Source organism: Furipterus horrens, unplaced genomic scaffold (genome assembly GCF_987537825.1).
Source record: "Furipterus horrens unplaced genomic scaffold, mFurHor1.1.pri manual_scaffold_10, whole genome shotgun sequence".
Taxonomy (NCBI): Eukaryota; Metazoa; Chordata; class Mammalia; order Chiroptera; family Furipteridae; genus Furipterus; species Furipterus horrens.
This window is the reverse complement of record NW_028327180.1, coordinates 5,547,511-5,566,455: the sequence shown is the minus strand read 5'-3', so window position 1 is coordinate 5,566,455 and position 18,945 is coordinate 5,547,511. Positions and strand designations below refer to the sequence as shown.

Here is an 18,945-nt window from a genome sequence, read left to right as displayed (position 1 = left end):
CAACCCAGGCTTGTGCCCTGATGGGAATCAAACCAGTGACCTTTTGGTTCACAGGCCAACACTCAATCCATTGAACCACACCAACCAAGCTGGTATTGTGTTTTTATTATCCTTTTACTGTATTTGTGGTATACAAAATTTTAAAGTTTTGATTATATTCAACTTACATATTTTTTATTTTGTTGCCATATAAGAAACCACTGTCAAATGTTTTGCAAAGAGTTCTATAGTTTTTACTTTCATATGTAGGTGTTACTTAATTTTATTGTTGAGACTAACTCAGATGTCTCCCATTTCCCTCACCTCTACCCAGCCCCAACCCATCCCCAGCCTTCACTACACTGTCGTCAATGTCCATGGGCTATGCAGAGGTGTTAATTTATTTTGAGTTAATTTTTGTACATGGTAAATTAAGGTGGCATCTAACTTCTTCTTTTGCATGTGGGTATGTACCTGTCCCAAAACTACTTTTTCCCTATTGAATGGTTTAAGCACTTTTGCCAAAAGCCAGCTGACCACAAACACACAGGTTTATTTCTAGACTCTTGATTCTCTTCCATTGATCTGTATGTCTATCCTTCTACTAGTACTAGTATAATTAAGGACTGTGTAAAAATCCTTCAACTTTATTCTTTTTCTTGAATTTCCTTTCTTGAATTTCTAGGTCCTTTCTTGAATTTCCAAATGAATTTCAGATCACCGTATCAATTTCTGCGAAGATGTTAAGTTAGAATATTGACAGGTTACACTGAACCTGTAGATTAATTTCAGTTGATTACTACTTTATGGTACATATTTTCCCAATCATTTCCTTTCAACCTTTTTGCTTCATTTTTCTTTAATGGGGCATCTGTAAAAAACATAACTTGGCTGTATTTAATACACATTGACAGTATTTATTCATTTTCTTTTACTTAAATATTTGAGTTTAAATCTGCGACAGTATTTTTGTGCTGAAGGCCCTCTTTCCCTTTTTTTCTTGACTTACTCCATTTTCTCTTTCTCCTAGTTTCAAAGTTATTCCCTCTAATTTTTATATGAGTATCCTTCAAATGGCAACATAAAAACTTTAAAAACAATCAATCTTCTTTCCAGGCTAAAAATTACCTTTAAATACTACTCATTTATTGTTCTCATTTATAACTGTTAATGTTATAATTAGATCTCTAAGATTTAGTTATTGTTCAATACGGTTAGTATTTATTTATATTTGTTCTTATATTTAACACTGGCTTTGCTTTGCTGTCCCTTCTGTACCTTCAGTATCTGGAGTCACTTTTATACTAGCTTTGGAATTTCTGCTGGTTGCAATTTCTCACATTTCAACCTCTTACTTGAAAGCTATCTTTTCAAGGCATACAATACAGGTTGATAGTTATTTTTCCTTGGTATATTAACACTATCCACTGTTGCATTCAACTGCTGCTGGTGGGAAGTCAGCATGTAGCTGCCCAGTCACTCTTCTCTCAAAGTCATCTCCCTTTTTTTTTTTTTTTTTTTTTTACCTGGCTGTTCTACACTGATACCTCTCCTCAGTTCAGAAAAGATCCTAGCTATTACCCCTTAAAATACTGACTCTGCCCCATTCTTTCTCATTTCCTTCTAAAATTCCGATTGTCTATCTTAGTCCTTGTTTATCACTCAATATTTCTCATTTTTTGCTTTTTACTTTTTCAATAAAAACTTTAAATAAAATCCACTGTCAAATATTTGAAATAAGCCAGACTATCTATATCACTCCATACACTCATTCATATATTCTATCTCTGCCACTCTGTGCTTAATTTCTGGATAGTTTCCTGTAAACTGTCTTGTAAGCTGTTCACATTCCTTGTAAAAGTAATTTGAGTAAGTTCTTTGAGGTCTAGAATAAAGGTGAATGTCTTCACAGAGGAACTACATTTGCTTCTGATAGGTTTCTGGGAAATTAACAGGCCAGAATCATCACTTTAAATTTATGCCTAGTGGTTACTTTCATTAAAAAAAAAAAAAAAAAAAAAAAAAGCCCCATAAAACAAAAAGCAGTTTAAAAAAATATAAGCAGCAACATACAATCAAATCATAGCATCAGCAGGAAGATGCTTTCCAGAAACAATTACCTTTATGGCTGTGTGTGTGTTTTCATTTTCTTCCATCCAGAGATCCTGTTCATAATAATTTAAGCCATCATTGATAACTTTAGCAAGTTCAGATGTAATTTTTGCCTGAGACATGTGGTTGCCTGTTCGATCTCCTCCAGGATGTTTTCTCAAATGAGGTGGTGTCTGAGTTACAATCAAAATCTTGTTTAAATCCTGGTCATTGATTTCGTAATCTGAATCATTATCAGACCAATCAGTAAATGTGTTTTTTCGTCTTTCTGTTTCTTCCATCTCTTCATCAAATAAAAAATCAAGTTCTTCTTGTTCTTGTTCATCTGGACGATGCAGTTGATTTGATGTCCCTTCAGGCAGAGATGCTGATTCCTAAAGCAAGAAATTGGTATTTTATGTAAAAACTTTTCTATCACTTCTAAGATAAATGTCATATAACAATGTTACAAGTAATACCAAGCTCATGTGCTCAGTGACTAGTTTAGCAGCCAAACTGTAAAAGAAAATCAGACCGTGTTATTCTGAACCAATAAATGTGAACTGAGAAGCACTAAAGAAAAAAAGTTGAGCAAAGAATTATATTAAATACTCCATTAGTTAGAATGGTCCTTATGCTACCAATTTTAAGATGACCCATTATTTCTAAAGGAAATGTTTGAATGGGGAGATTTTGAATACGGAGGAAAAATGTAGCTCTTGGAATAAATGAAATGTGGTACAAAATTTTATCACTGAGTCCAGGACACTATTCTCCCTCCATAGTTACCCAGGTTTGCCATGACAAATATAAAAATTAATCAGGATCTTTAGAGAATCTTGTTTTGAATAGCTTTGTTAGGCTTTTAAAATGTTCCCAAGGAAAAATAAACATCTAAGTATGCTACATTTAACTATCATTGCTAAAGAAATAGTTACCTGCGATCAAGATTCCTCAAACTTGGCACTACTGACACACTGGGACTGATAACTGTGTGTGGACAGGGGTGTCCTGTGCACTACGGGAGGTTGAGCAGCCTCCCCGGCCTCCACCTACAAGAGGCAGCAGCACTCTCCCAGCTGTAACCACCAAACACATCTCCATAGTTGCCAAATGCCCCCCGGGGAGGTGAAATACCAACATCTCCCAGTCCCTCAGAGGAGACCACTCTTAAATCCTGCGTGCCTCCCCTCTTCATGCTTTGACCTGAGGAATAAAGAGCCCTGTACTTAATGATCCTGAATACGAGAGCGCCTGCTTCAAAATCTTTTCCACACCTATGTCCAGTTACTTTTAGTGACCTTTTCCTTACTCAGCTTACTTTCAATATTTGAATAATCTGAGTGGCACTGTTTATTTCTAACAAACTTTTTACTTCCAGATAAATGTACATTCGCATAGTTACAAAAAAAAAAAAAATAGTGATCTCATGTATTCTTTAGTCAGTTTCTAGACTACCATACCACAAACAAGATGCACATTGATATAACCAACCCATCAATCTTACTCAGATTCCCCCAGTTTTACTTTTACTCATTTGTGTTTATGGTTTAATGAAAGCAATTTTTACCACCTTTGAGAGTTCATGTATCCAACCACCAAAAATACAGCAGTTCCACAAGGATTTCACCTGGTGTTTCCTCACCAAACCCATCTCAGTCCCTCCTGTGGCACCAAGAAATCAATTCCCTTCCCCTTTCCTATTGGACATCACCCAAAACACATTATAAAACCCAATGTTCACCCTTTACAAATAATTATTTGTTTAAGAACTCTACAAATAATGAACAAAGTTATAAATGCAAAATTTAGATGATCAGCTTTTAAGAAACAGAATTATTCAAATTTAAAGTTGTCATATGTAGAAAGACCAAATCTTATCCAGAAAAGATAAATTTTAAAAGTTGACACCATGTAACTTATTTTTAGCTACTTATTTAACCCACAGCTTTTTAGTGAAAGCCAATGGTTCCAATTTTTACAATTTCTACAAACTTTTCCTAATTTTATATATGTACCTAACAAACACGCCTCTAGAATTTATCACACTTCATTTGATTTATGACAACTTACCTTCAATTTCACTGGGGATGGGCGATGTCTTTTTTTTACTTCTATCCAAGGTTCTGAGTCTAAGTCAGGCAAACTGGTAGACAAAATTCTAGATATTGCTTGAAGATTACTTGTTTCAATATTTTTCTTTGGGTTCAGTGGACTTCCAATTCTTGGAGAATTGGGAGCAGACTCTAAAATTTTAAGTTAGTTCTATAGTTAAAATAAATTTATTACTTACAAAACATTTCATTTTTTTCCTTGGGCTTGATTTTTTTTCACAAAACATAATAAATGAATTTCAATTATAATCTTCCCAATGGCTTTCAGACCTGAAGACCTTGTAAGATGTATTCAAGTGAAACCAATAAATAACAAAAAAAAAAAATGCAACATCACCAACCCTTACAAAGACCACACTCATTCAGACCTCAAGAATATCAATGACAGTTGCTAATTATGACAATACATCTATTTGGGAGTCAATTCTCAGAAACCTATTGATTACAATTATGGAATTTTAAATGCTATTAAGCCAGCTAGACTAAAGGTCTATTTTACTCTAGACAAAAATCAGCCCTTCATTGTTTTGCTAGCATTTATACTAAGGCAGCCATTACTCCTACTTTTCACATTTCCTTGGCTTAACAAGGCTTACCTAAATGCAGTGTGCCTACATAGGTCACACTAAACGAAGAGTAGAATGTCATATCATTAAAGTACACTGCCTTAGCAATAACATTTAAAACGTTTTAAAACTCTGTTGGAATTAAAAATGCCTTTCTCCACACTATCTTTGTTTTTAATCAAAGTAATTACACACTCATAAGTAAAATCCAAACTGATTCCTTTATAAATTTATTTTCCAAATGTCAAAGAATATTTACATACGATGCAATGTAGACTTGCTTTGGACAAAGTGTTTTAAAAACAAATTTATACTGTGGAATTCAAAACATCATTTTTTACTCAAGCCAATCCCTTAGAAATTTTGCAAAGGTGAGTATATTACGTAGAGAAAGCTGATATAAATGAACAATAATTCTCATTTTATTTACTAAACAAAAATGCAAAGGCATACTCCATAAGCCTTGGTTTGAGAAGAATATTCCAAGATTCTTTCATCTACTATATGCTAGAATCAGATAAACTTACCTTCTCCATGGACACATAGTTAGATTCAAGATTCAACCACTAGATTATTATTACTTTAAGAAGAATATGTTGTTGCCCTGACTAGTGTGGCACAGTGGGATAGGTGTCATTCCACAGGCCGATGGGTCACTGGTTCGATTTCCAACTGAGGCACATGCTGGGCTGTGGGGTATTGGGGGCATGCAGGAGGCAACTGATCAATGTTTCTCTTGCACTTCAATGTTTTTCTTTTACCTCCCTTCCCCTCTCTCTAAAATGGACAAATAAAACTTTAAAAAGAATATATTGTTTCATAATAATAAAGGCTCTAAACTGTACTGTCCAATACTAGCCAATAGCCAAATGGAGCTAGTGAGCACTTAAAGTGTGACTAGCCCACAGAATAAGTATAAAGTACACACCAGATTTCAAAGACCTGGTATAAAAAAAGTAAAATAGATCCATAATTTTAATGCTAATATTTAAATGCACTGAAATTTTTAAATATTAAATTTTCTTTTTGTAGCTTTTAAGGCTATTAAAATTATTAGGATTGCATATGTGGCAAACATTAGATTTCTATTGAACATTGATATTCTTTAACTTCCTTAATTAGTGTTACATGTATCATCATTTGATCCACTAAACTAGTATGAATAAAAGACTAGTCTTTGGTCTGTAAGTATTATTAAAGTTATAGAGGGGCTCTGGCCGAATAGCTCAGCTGCTTGGAGCATCTTCCCAATACTCCAAGGTTCGAATATACGAATCCCTGGTCGGGGCACATGCAAGAATTCACCAAAAAATACATAAATGAATGGAACAACAAATCGATGTTTCTCTCTCTCTCTCCCTAAAATCAATAAAAAATAAAAAAAATTTAATGTTATAGAGAACCCTATTTTGAATACTATAAATCATCAATGTGTATTCAGTGAATAAAGTTTTAAAAGTAGAGTCAGAATCACCACCCCAGGGTGAGAATTAACTACATTACCACTATGCCTAGTACATGTATAAATAATTCGAACAGCACCTGGCACATGCTAGGGAATCAGTTGCCACTATTTTTAACAGAGAAATGTAATCTTTAAACAACTGCTTCAGTTTATTACATAATCATGTCTAAATGTGTTAAGCTTGAATGTTCCTTCCATGAACTGTTCCATTATATTCACAGTATGTGTGCTTATAAATTACATTAAAATACCAAAGAATTTGGGTGAGACAAAAATTTAGTTTTTAAAGGGTGTTCACCTTATAATTAAGCTATACATATGCTACGCGTGATTTTGTTTTCTTTTACCATGAAAAGATTTTAAACTACGTGTGTGTAAATTTTAAGGATAATAGCAAAAGTCCCAATCTTCCAAGACCAAAATGAATATGAATGTGACTTGGATTACTTGACATTAAACTTATAAACAAAGAAATGAGACACACACTTTGACAGTTATGGCTTCTAGTTTGTGAGAACTCAAGAGAAAAAATTCTTGTTGCTGTTTTCATTCACTGAAAATTGTCAACATGATTCTCCAGAAATAAATCACCTTATAAAAAGTGGGGCAAAAGCAAGTTTACAGTTAGTATGTAAAAGTTTGTTCTTGTATCATTATTTATTTTTTTCCCCCACACGAATTGTAAACCTACTTTTACCCCACCCTACACATACCATGATATTTACCTGGCATAGTTATTTTTAATCCACGCTGAATCACAGCTCTCAGTAATTATATAGCTTGCTTTAAAAAATTCTGTAATTTTATGTGCAGCACATACAAGAAACTTCTGCAGATCAACATTTCAAAGAAAATCCCACAGCTTAATAAATAATTATTAGGGATCCCCTTATACATTTTTTAAAGCCAAATACAAGCAAACAAACAAAAAACAAGATTGTCAGATACCTGACTTCCCAATTTTGGCGAATGAAATCGTTTTACTATTGATAGTACAATACTATATCCATAGAACTATAAATCCTAAATTTCAAAACACCTTACCATTCCCATAATCAACCTTTTCTGGTGCACTATGGTCCTCTGTTCAGCACAAAGATCAATCCATGTTAGACAATTCAAGCTCCATAGAAGGAAAAATAGAAATTTTAATTTTGGTGAAAAGGACCAAAATTTTAAAATATTTTACTACTCGAATCTCTCAGAAAGTATATTATCAAGGGTTATGTTTTTGAAATTTAAGGTTTCCTAATTTGAGTGAAAAGGATCTAGATACGTTTCGCTACTTTTCTGTACTCATGGGTACAGATAACACAACCCACATTTCCCATCCCTTACTTCCGTTTCAAGTATTTGGTGACAGCTCTCTCTACTGAAGTTCGGAAATTAAGGTTTCCTTATCAAAGGGGAATTATTAAGGTCAGAAATTTGGGGCTTCACAGGGAAAGGCTGAATTTACATAAGTATTCCTATGATTTAATGTGAATCAGTATAACGCAAAACACATTCCAACTTTCTATAATGCCTCATCATCCATCTTGTTTCTGATGTATAAGCTAAAGAACCAAAAAATTTTAACATTTTAAATATATATTGAATTGTTTCAGCAACGTGTATGTGCATGTAAATGAGTATATATTTAAAAAACACAAAATGTACAAGACATTGTGGTTTTATTCCTGTTAATTTTATTAATAATTCAAAACGGCTAATGGACAGGCATCAGCAACTTGAATGACCTATCTTAGCTACTCTGTGTAAGAACTGTCTTCTATTTTATCTAACTCAGCTAATGCCTATTTATAAGTAGGTTAAAAATATCATCTTGGACCCCACATTTACACAATAAATTAACTTATACAGACATATCTTTATTTAAAAAGCTAAAAAACGTCACTATTCTTCAAATTTTAAAACACTTGCCCAAATTGCTTTCTAGGTTTAGAGGCAGAGGGTTGACGATCAAAGAAACAATAAATAAAAATATCTGAGACTGTCCATCAGGGCTTTATTGATGGCAGGTGTCTCATAAAAGTGTATCAAAAATAAATTCTTGAGTGAAAAAAATATTCCATTCATTTCTTAACTTTCTTATCTCTTAAGTGTCCACATTAATAAATCTTAAAGTCCATGTGAAATATTATGACAACATCTGAGTTATACAACATACACTATACTGAAGGGCAAATTAAATAGCAAAGGACCTAACGATCTAGAAAATGCCACTCAAGCCTCTCTATTTCTGATTTATTGATCTGGACATAAGTACATAAGTCTAAAAGGAAAAGACAGACTCTTGTAGTATTTCCAGAATGAAAATTAACTTTCCCACCGTGAATAAAAGTAGCACATGCAGCCCAGGCTAGTTACACACACACGGGCAGCTCCTACAAAAACAACAGCAGTCCTCTGGTCTGTCTCTCATCCTCCTCCCAAAGGTGCTTATCTCCACTGCAGTGCTGGCCCAACTGCCTCCGCAAGGAGTTGGGAGTAGACATTCTTGAACAGAAGGGGCTCTGGTCGCTTTCATTTCTGCAGCACGATTTGTTCCAATATTTATTATGATATTTCAGTGAGTCACCTATTCCTCTGCATATTCCGATCAAATGACATCCAAGAGCATCAGTAGATCATCACCCTGACTGAAAAAGTTTAAGCACACATATTTTTTCCCAAGAGGGAATGTCTTTAGAATGACCTAGGAAAAAAATCTTAACATTAAAGCAGTTTTTGGAAATTCTAAATACCACCAATTCTTTAATCAATAATTATAGTAACTTCAGAAAAAACCCCTCAACTCTGCATTAGAATATAGGTAGGTCATCTCATCCTTCCAAGACAGGTTAAAGTACATCGGTAAGAAAATTAAAGGAAGTCTACCTAGTCTTACGCATAAGGTGTTTTAGTCTATTCCAATCCTACTATTCCAAGCTTACAAGGGGAAAACTGGCCTAATGTATTTATAATCCTCTAGTATAAACTCCACATATAACAAAATTCACAAATAATTTAAAAATGGAGCAGAGCTTCGCCTATAACTCCTAAATCCCTATGTAATTTATAGCTCTGTGTGGGAAACAATCTGAATTGACTTTAGAGCATCAAGGCATTTAGTTATCTTTAATTTTCCTACTGAACCCAGGTAAACTTTATAAAGATGGGTAAAATGCACCAAAATCCCACTGTCAGTAATACTGTTTGCACGAGAAGGAAAGCTGTTACCTGCATGTGAATAAAAGGCTTGGCCTGGCACAAATTCTGGGCAGTCAATCAGTTGAGAGAAGTCTGTTTGTGGCACTGTACGTGGAGGAGGGCCCGGAATTGGCCATTTTTCTGGTTCTATCTTTTTTCTCATTTTCTCGTCCACAATTTCCACTTCTGTGCTATCTTTCAGTGCCTATAAGTAGGAATTTTGAGCTATTAAATAACTTTTCATTAAAAAATTTTACTTGCACATCCTATTCTTCCAAAAACCTAAAAATCTCAAAATTACTATTTTATAGATGAAGACACTAAAGCTCAAACAAATAAAGTACAGCAGTCCCTCCATCTGTCCCCTATCTGCAGCTTCACTTTTTGCAGTTTTAGTTACCTGTGGTCAACTGCAATCCAAAAATACTTAATGAATAAAAAATTCAAAAAATAAACAATTCATACATTTTAAATAGTACACACTATTCTGAGTAGCATGATGAAATATCACACTGGACATGAACTGTCCCTTTGTCCAGCATATGCACCTTGACGATTAGTCACTTAGTAGCCATCTGCATATTCAGATCAAACTGGGTTGAGAGCACCACAGTTCCAGTGGGAGAACTAAGCGATTCGGAGACAGCCAACCTAACAGATGAGGAGATAGCCAACTTAACAGGTGTAGAGTTCAAAACACTGGTGATAAAGATGCTCACAGGCTTGACAGATATGCTTAAGTATGGCAAATGCATAAGGAAAGAAGTGAAGGTTATGCTGAATGAAACAAGGGAAAATCAACATAAAACCAGTGGTGAAGGGAAGGAAACCGGGTTCAAATCAATGATTTGGAACATAAGAAAGAAATAAAGTCTACCAGTACAGAATGAGGAAACAAGAATTGAAAAAAATGAGGAGAGGCTTAGGGACCTCTGGGACAACTTTAAACATGCCAACATCCGAATTATAGGGGTGGCAGAAGGAGAAGAGGAAGAGCAAGAAACTGAAAGCTTATGTGAAAAAATAATGAAGGAAAACTTCCCAAATTTGGTGAAGGAAAGAGACACACAAGTCCAGGAAGCACAGAGAGTCTCAAACAAGCTAGACCCAAAGAGGACCAAGACACATCATCATTCAAATGCCAAAGGTTCAAGATAAAGAGAGAATCTTAAAACCAGCGAGAGAAAAGAAGATAATTACCTACAAAGGGGTGCCTATAAGGCCATCAGTTGATTTCTCAAAAGAAACTTTGCAGGCAAGAAGGGACTGGCAAGAAGTATTCAATGTGATGAAAAGCAAGGACCTACAACCAGGATTACTCTATCCAGCAAAGCTATCACTTAGAATGAAGGGCAGATGAAGTGCTTCCCATACAAGGTAAAGCTAAAGGAGTTCATCATCACCAAGCCATTATTATATGAAATGTTAAAGGGACTTATTTAAGAAAAACATCAAAACTATGTATGTTAAAATGACAATAAACTCACAACTATCAACATCTGAATCTAAAAAATAAAAACAAAATCCAACTAAGAAAACCAGAATAGGAATAGAATCATAGGTATGGGGATCATTTGGAGGGTTATCAGCTGGGAGGGGGGAGGGGGAGAAATGGGGAAATGGTGCAGGGACTAAGAAGCATAATTTGTTGGTACAAAATAGACAGGGGGAAGTCAAGAATAATATAGGAAAGGGTGAAGCCAAAGATCTTTTTTGCACGACCCATAGACATGAACCAAGGGGGGATGGGGTTGGTGGAGGGAAGGGGTGTAATGGGCGGAGAGGAGCAAACAGAAAAAAAAATTGGGACTACTGTAACAACATAATCAATAAAATATACTTAAAAAAAAAAAAATCACAGTGAGGAACCACTACAAATCTATTATTCAAAAAAACCTGACAAAACCTAGTGCTGATGAGGTCATGCAGCAAATGAAACTCTCATACAAAAGAGTGCAAGATGGTCAAACCCACTCTGGATAACAGATTGGAAATTTCTTATAGTAAAGATCACTTACCACACATTCAAGCAATCACAATCATCAATACAGTAGTCCCTCTATATATCGCGGTTCACTTACCGTGGCCTCACTGTGTCAAGGGATTTTTAAAAATATTATATTTAATTATTTATTGCAGACTTTTCGCTATATCGCAGGATTCTGTGGTACTGTATACATATGTTGTTAAAGTTATGTAGGTTTAAGAGTGTAGAATATGTTTAAGAACATAAGTAATGTTTATAAAAGCGTGGAAAAGGTTAAGGGAGTGGGAAAGGTTAATAAGGGACTGGGAACGGTTTCTAAGTGTGTGGGAAGGGTTTATAAAGCCTTAAAATATATATAAAAACTAAAATAAATGTAAGGTTCCTACTTCGTGGATTTTCACCTATCGCGGGGGCATCTGGAATGTAATACTCGCCATAAGTGAGGGAATCCTGTATTTACCCACTAGAAATGAAAACATATGTTCACACAAATACCTTTATGCTTTGCTCATAATCTCCAAAAACTAGAAATAATCTAAATGGCTAAAAACCAGTGAATGGATAGAGTGGTACTGCGGAATTAGTCAAGAAAAAAGAACAAACTACGGACACATGCAACAGCATGAATAAGTCTCAAAAGCACTAAGTGGAAGAAATGAAAGGCTACAAAATATAATTTATTTATGTGCTATTCTGGAAGAGGCAAACGTAGAGGGACAAAAATCAGGTCAGTGGCTCCTAGGCGCTGTGTGTAAGGAAAAGGACTGGCTACACAAGGGCACACAAGGGTGTAAACCTGTCAGAGCTCACAGAACTATCCAGCAAAAAAGGCAAATTTGGTATTGCGTGTGTAAGAGAAAACTAAAAATGTTGAATGCAACAGGACAGATTTTAAAAAAGCATTAGGAACACACCTGGAAAGACTTTTAAATTAGCCTTTCTGTTTCACATGAAAAATTTTCAAAACTTTAATAAATGGGAATACACACAATTGTACAGCAATCTGAAGATGACCAAAAGAACCAAAAACAGCCAAGAGTGTTCAAGTTCGAAGCATCAAGTTAAAAAGAGGTAGAAATATCATTAGCAATCCTTTCAGGGATTTTCCAAGGTCAGAAATTTAGTTAAGCTTTATACACTGGAAAGAGCCATAAGTATAGTCTAAGACTTAGGCACCTTTTTTCCTTAAAAAAGTTAATAGAATTTTTTAGAGCGGTTTTAGGTTCATAGCATAAACAAAAAGTACCGATTGTTTTATTTGTTTTGTAAATGTATAATTACCTCTAAAATGAGATTTAGGTTCGTAGTGAGAGCCTGAACACGGTGGAAACCAGCAATCAGGGAAATAGGCAAGAAACCTTGTTCATCCATCTTTCTTCTAAGAAAGAAGTCCCGTTCCAAATTTTCTATACTGAAATAATATTCACTGAAAAGGAAAATAAGGCAATAAGTATATATTCCATCTATTTATTCAGCAGGAAATAAAAATCTCTCTTGCTTTTAACATCAGCTGCTTAAAACTATTTTAATATATTAATAACAATATAAATTTAAGACAACACAGGGCAAATATAAGAAATAACAGCACTCATACGTGGAATCTAAAGAACAATGTAAATGAACAAAATAGAAGCAGACACAGAGACACGGAGAACAAACGGATGGTTGCCAGGGGGGAGGGGGCTGGGGGGCTGGGTGCCAGAAGTGACGGGATTGAGAAGTACAGACTGGCAGTTACAAAACTGGTGGTCACAGGGGTGTGAAGTACAGGGTAGGGAGAGAGTGAATGATTCTGGAATAACTGTGTATGCTGCCAGGTGGGTACTGGAAATATCAAGGGAACACTTTGCCTAACCACTGTAATGTACACCTGGAACGAATACAAAATATCGCATGTAAATGGCGACTGGAAAAAAAAGAAAGCAACAGCAAAATACTACTGAGTTAATAATTCCTCTTTTGAGAAAAAATATCCAACTATCACAGTGCGAAGTCCCCTTAGGTCAGTGAAACACCACAGACATTTCAGTAACATTAGGAAATCATTCACTCTTAACTAACACTGAAGAAAAGAATTCAAGTCTTGAAAGACTGAACATTCTGATTTTTGTTATACTTCAATAGCCCTTTCCACAGTGCGTGGCATGAGGTGGGCACTAATACATATGCTCAAACTCTACATTCATAAGTCACCTTATCACCTACAGTATATATATTTTAAATCTTCTTATAAATATACTTATTTCTAAACTTGAATGCCAAGGAATGTCCCAACTAGAAATCATCAAGAAGAAAAAATAGTGTTTTCAGTTAAAATTATTTAAAAAACTCAACCATCCATAATCAGCTAAGCCTCTTCTACAAAATTCACTTAGTATAAGGTTCCACAAGTTTTCCAGTAACTTCTCAAAGAGAACAATCTAAGCCCTAATCAACAAGTCTGCTACTCGTGAGAAACCTCAAAGACACAAAATCGAAAGCGTGACTCTTCCAATCCATATGCCCCTTATTCAAAGAATGAGAACAGCAAAGAGCCATTATAAATCTGATGCTCTAACATCTGCCAAAACCTCTGTTAAAACAATGACAACCAAAGGCCTCATGCCCCTGCCGTGTCTGACACGCTGTCCACTGTCCTTGGGGACATTATCACAGCCTTCCACAAGAACAGGATCCTACACCACATGATCAGAAACTGTCTCAACAGTGAAGTAGCTTTGCTCCTCCCTCACTTGTATGAGCACATGTGAGGCTGATTATCCTGACATGGGGTTGCATGTCCACTGCCAGGTATCAGAAGGGACCTGGTAGCAAGTTACAAAGACAGGAACAGCGGTTTGAAGTTGGTAGCCACATGCTAGGCACTTTCTGCCAATAAAACGGCCCTTTTCTTCACAGTTTGCATCAACTCCAACAAAAGAATCAAGAACAAAATAAACAAATTGCTTCATATTGTAAGCCAATCAAATCCACCATGAAAGCATCCCAGGGAGATGTCTGGTGGTGATGCTGATGAAGAGATTATTTTCTAGTGACAGAGTAGGGTCCATTTTCTTTCTTAAATAAAGATAGCTGTTTTAAAACTGCTTATGCCCTTTAAAAAATAGCCTTTTGCCTTCACTTTGTAAGAATACAAAAACTAGCCCTGGCTGGTGGGGCTCAGTGGACTGAGCACTGGCCTGCAAACCAAAGGGTCACTGATTTGATTCCCAGTCAGGGCACAATGCCTGGGTTGCAGGCCAGGTCCCTGGTTGGGGTCATGAGAGAGGCAACCACACATCGTTTCTCTCCCTCTTTTAAAAATAAAACAAAAAAGTATTTTTTTAAAAAAATACAAAAACTAAAATTTCAGTATATCAGTTACGCAAATCACTTGAAAACACTTTCCACCATTATATAAATACTATATAAATATGCAAAATGTGCTATACTATATTAATATACAAAGGAGCTATATATATTTTTAAAGAGAAAATTAATATTCTCCTAACCAAGTTCAGTATTCAGAAAGCAACTACTATGAGAACTAGACAGAGTAAGGAGTCTGAGCTAAAAAAGATTAGGTGGTTCTTATTTAATGTGTCACAAAGAGAACTTAAAAGTTAACCATGATACCTGAAACTAATACAAAATAATACTGATGAATGTAAACTGTTAACTGGAAAATGAAATTTAACTAAAAAAAATTCTGCCATTCATATCCACTTGCAAATTTTAACATAAACATTTACTTCCAAATAAGCCAAACTTCACTTGCTCAGTTTCAAATACATATACAGTGTTTTATATTTAATCACTCATATTATCCCATGACATTATAATTAGTACCTTTTAGGCAAAGAAATACCTAAACAATAGACAAAGCAGTAGTTGTAAATAACATGAACCAAATAAAAATTTTTTTTAAATACTTATTTTGCCACATTTCCTACGGAAAAAAATACAAATGCTATAAAAATCCTCCATATAGTTTATTTACGAATAAACAGCTTAGAGGATGTGTTCGAACATATTCACTATCAGGGATGTTCGAGTCTGACATTGCAGCAGAGTTTACCATTCCATCTGCTTACGTCGGATGAACTTACATTTGGCGCTTAATATATTCTTTAAGCAATGCTTCTTCCACAGGATATACCTGTACGCCTGTACCATCGTCATAGTAATACATCATGCTGGTATTAAGTTCTGTTTGAAATAGCTGATCAGTCCTTTCACCATGTTCTCGATAACCATATGAATAATCCAAGCTCACTTCACGTAAATAAAGAAAAAGAAAGGTTGTCACACATATTTTAAAAAACAGAAAAAAGTTACTATAAAGAAAAACCCAAAGCAGGGATAACAAATATAAAACCATCTGTATTATCAGACAAATAACTTAGTTAAATATGAGATAGTGGGAAAAAGTAACAGAGGCCTTGCACACTTTTTTCAAAGTTCATCTAATTTATGTTTTTTAAAAAATCATGCCATACATCGAGGATTTCCTCTGCCGCGTCCTCTTCCCCGGCCTCGGCCTCTTCCTCGGCCTCTAGAGGAACCTCGGATATTACCACCCTCACTTCTCACACTGGAAACTTCATCTTGATCATCTCTCTTTTCTCTATCACGCCTCCAACCTTTTAAAAATAAAAATATTTTTAGACATTCCAATTTGTACCTATGAATAACATGAGTATATTTATGAAAACGTGTACCCCTCCCCACTTGGTAACTAGTTGTTAGTAACCAGGCCATCTACAGATAAATACAAACCTAAGAGATCCCATAGAAATTTGTCAAAATGTCTCTGGCATAAAAAAAGAGCCCATAAAAGTACTGACATATAAAAAAAGATATTCTAATAAGTAAAAATAACATAAAGAAGTCCTTTGCTAAGACTGTATTGTGAAAAAATTAAGAAGCTCCAAGACAATCCAATTTACACTATATAAACTTCCTAAAAATACTTATGTTTCACAAAATGTTTGTGGAAAGGGTCAATATTTAAGGCATTTCTTTTAAAGAACAAATGAAATAAAATTTAAAAAAACCTGGAGAAGATATCTGCAATACAACATAAAAATTACATCCAGAACATATAGAACTTATACAAAGCTCTTATGCACAAAAGCATAAACACGCCAACATGCAAACACACATATGCACACACACTTCAATTCACAGGGAGATAGCTAAGAGACTGGTAGGGCAAACTAGGAAATGCAAATAAACAGATACAGAAGATGGTGCTCAGCCTCACTGGCCGTGAGAAAAGCAAATTACGACAATGAAAGAGCATGGCACCGCTCATACATTGTAAAGTCCTGCAATATCAATTGTGGGCCAAGACAGTGAAGATAGAACATTCGTACATTACTAATGAGAGTAAAAACAGGTGCATCTAACTTCAAAAAACAATTTAAAATAAATAAATCCGAATGCACATTTATCCTAGAGAGCACTGTTTTTCAACTCTGGCACTGACACTCTGAGCCAGCTAACCCTCTACGGCGGGCACTGGCCTGCGTACTGCAGTGTTTAGCACCATGATGGCCTCTACCTACTAGACGCCAGTAGCGCTCACTCGTCATCCTCCCAACCTTCCACCTCCCCGTTGTGAAGACCAGTGTTATATCCAGACAATGACAAATGTTCTCTTAGGAGAGAAAAAAAGATATCACTCCCATTAAAAATTACTGACCTAGGCCCTGAAACTTCTCCCAATAATAGTCTTTCCCAAATATTTCTGCCTGAATCCACAGTAAGCCTATTTTATGCTATACTACAGTTTACAAGTAAAATATTTTCTGTAATTTAAACACAACTGTCATAAAAAATATTTACTATGTGAAGTACTCTTATCAATTTTTTGACACACTTGCTCATGGCGCAATACACTGTTTTCATAATGCATCTCACCAGCTGCCATCTGAAGAAGTTACCCTAGAGAACCTCTTGTACATGTTCACTGGAAAACATGCATAAGAATGTTCATGGTGGAACTTTAATATCAAAAAATTATAAATAATTCAAAGTATCCACTAACAGAACAGATTTTATCAAACGGTAAAATATCTTTTAGCGTGGGGAAAAGAAAAGAATGAATCACAGCAATACAAACTAGGTAAAAAAAGAATTAGTACCAAAGAATATGTAAATGGAACCATACTAGATGTCAATTAAAAAATAAAAACACTAGAAAATAAACACAGGCTTTTTTCTCCCGCAAGAAGATGGAACTGCAGAGGTAACAGAGAATTCAGAGGTAATGCTAACATGCATTTCTGATGCTGTCTTTCATAGCCTCATATACAGGGGTGAGCGAAAGTAGGTACACAGTTGTTCGCTTGGAAAAATCTATAATACAAGAATAAATAATAGTACAAAAGTAAACTGTTTTACATACTCACGACTATAAACCTACTTTGGCTGACCCTGTATTTTCTTATATACCCAACACTTAATAAAAAAATTTTAATTGTGAGTATATTACTTCTAGAATAAATCATTAAAATATTTTAGAAAACAAAAAGTAAATTTTTCTGTAGACAGCTTTTACAAATTTGAAGTCATATATTGTGGAAAACTGAGTAAATATAACTACTAAATTTTTTAAATTATCACTGACTAGATTTTAGGTGAAATTAGGGGGTTAGTGTTAACTTCCTTAGGTGCTGCATTTTTTTTAATTTATTTTTTAAGTATGTTTTGTTGATTATGCTGTTGCCCGAATTTTTTCTCCTTTGACCCCATCTAACCAGCACCCCACTTCCCTCCAGCGGTCCTCCCCAATTAGTTCATGTCCATGGGTCCTGCATAGGTTCTTTGGCTTCTCCATTTTCTTTACTATTCTTAACATCCTCCCCTCATCTACTGTGTTCCTACCAATTATGCTTCTTAATCCCTGTTCCTTTTCCCCTTCCCCCTCCCAGCTGATAACCCTACAAATGATCCCCACACCTATGATTCTGTTCCTGTTCTGGTTGTTTGCTTAGTTTGTTTTGGTTTTTATTTTTTAGATTCAGTTTTTGATATTTGTGAGTTTGTTGTCATTTTAATGTTCAAAGTGTTGATCTTCTTCTTCTTAAATAAGTTCCTTTAACATTTTATATAATAATCATTTGGTGATGATGAGCTCCTTTAGTTTTACCTTGTCTTGAAAGCACTTCATCTGCCCTTCCATTCTAAATGATTGCTTTGCTGGACAAAGCGACCTTGGTTGTAGGTCCTTGCTTTTCATCACACTGAATACTTCTTGCCAGTCTCTTCTTGCCTGCAAAGTTTCTTTTGAGAAGTCAGCTGATAGTCTTATAGGCACCCCTTTGTAGGTAACTCTCTGCTTTTCTCTTGCTGCTTTTAAGATTCTCTCTTTATCTTTCACCTTTCCCATTTTTATGATGATGTGTCTTGGTGTGGTCCTCCTTGGGTCTAGCTTGTTTGGGACTCTGTGCTTCCTGGACTTCTATATCTATTTGCTTCACCAAATTAGGGAAGTTTTCCTTCATTATCTTTTCAAATAAGTTTTCAAACCTGTTCTTTTATTTGAGCCATACTGCTTTGTCTCCT

At 35.2% G+C, this 18,945-nt stretch overlaps 1 protein-coding gene across 1 annotated transcript in view; it reads right to left on the bottom strand.

Moving 5' to 3' along the window:
- LARP1B (La ribonucleoprotein 1B) overlaps window positions 1–18,945 on the bottom strand; it is a 73,911-nt gene that overhangs the window by 39,251 nt on the left and 15,715 nt on the right. The window contains exons 6-11 of the mRNA XM_090289045.1: window positions 15,873–16,016; window positions 15,483–15,648; window positions 12,676–12,820; window positions 9,438–9,612; window positions 4,144–4,316; window positions 2,100–2,465 (exon numbers count right to left, since the gene is read on the bottom strand). Of these exons, the coding sequence (XP_090145171.1) occupies window positions 2,100–2,465; window positions 4,144–4,316; window positions 9,438–9,612; window positions 12,676–12,820; window positions 15,483–15,648; window positions 15,873–16,016 (1,169 nt within the window). The remainder of the gene's footprint in view (window positions 1–2,099; window positions 2,466–4,143; window positions 4,317–9,437; window positions 9,613–12,675; window positions 12,821–15,482; window positions 15,649–15,872; window positions 16,017–18,945) is intronic.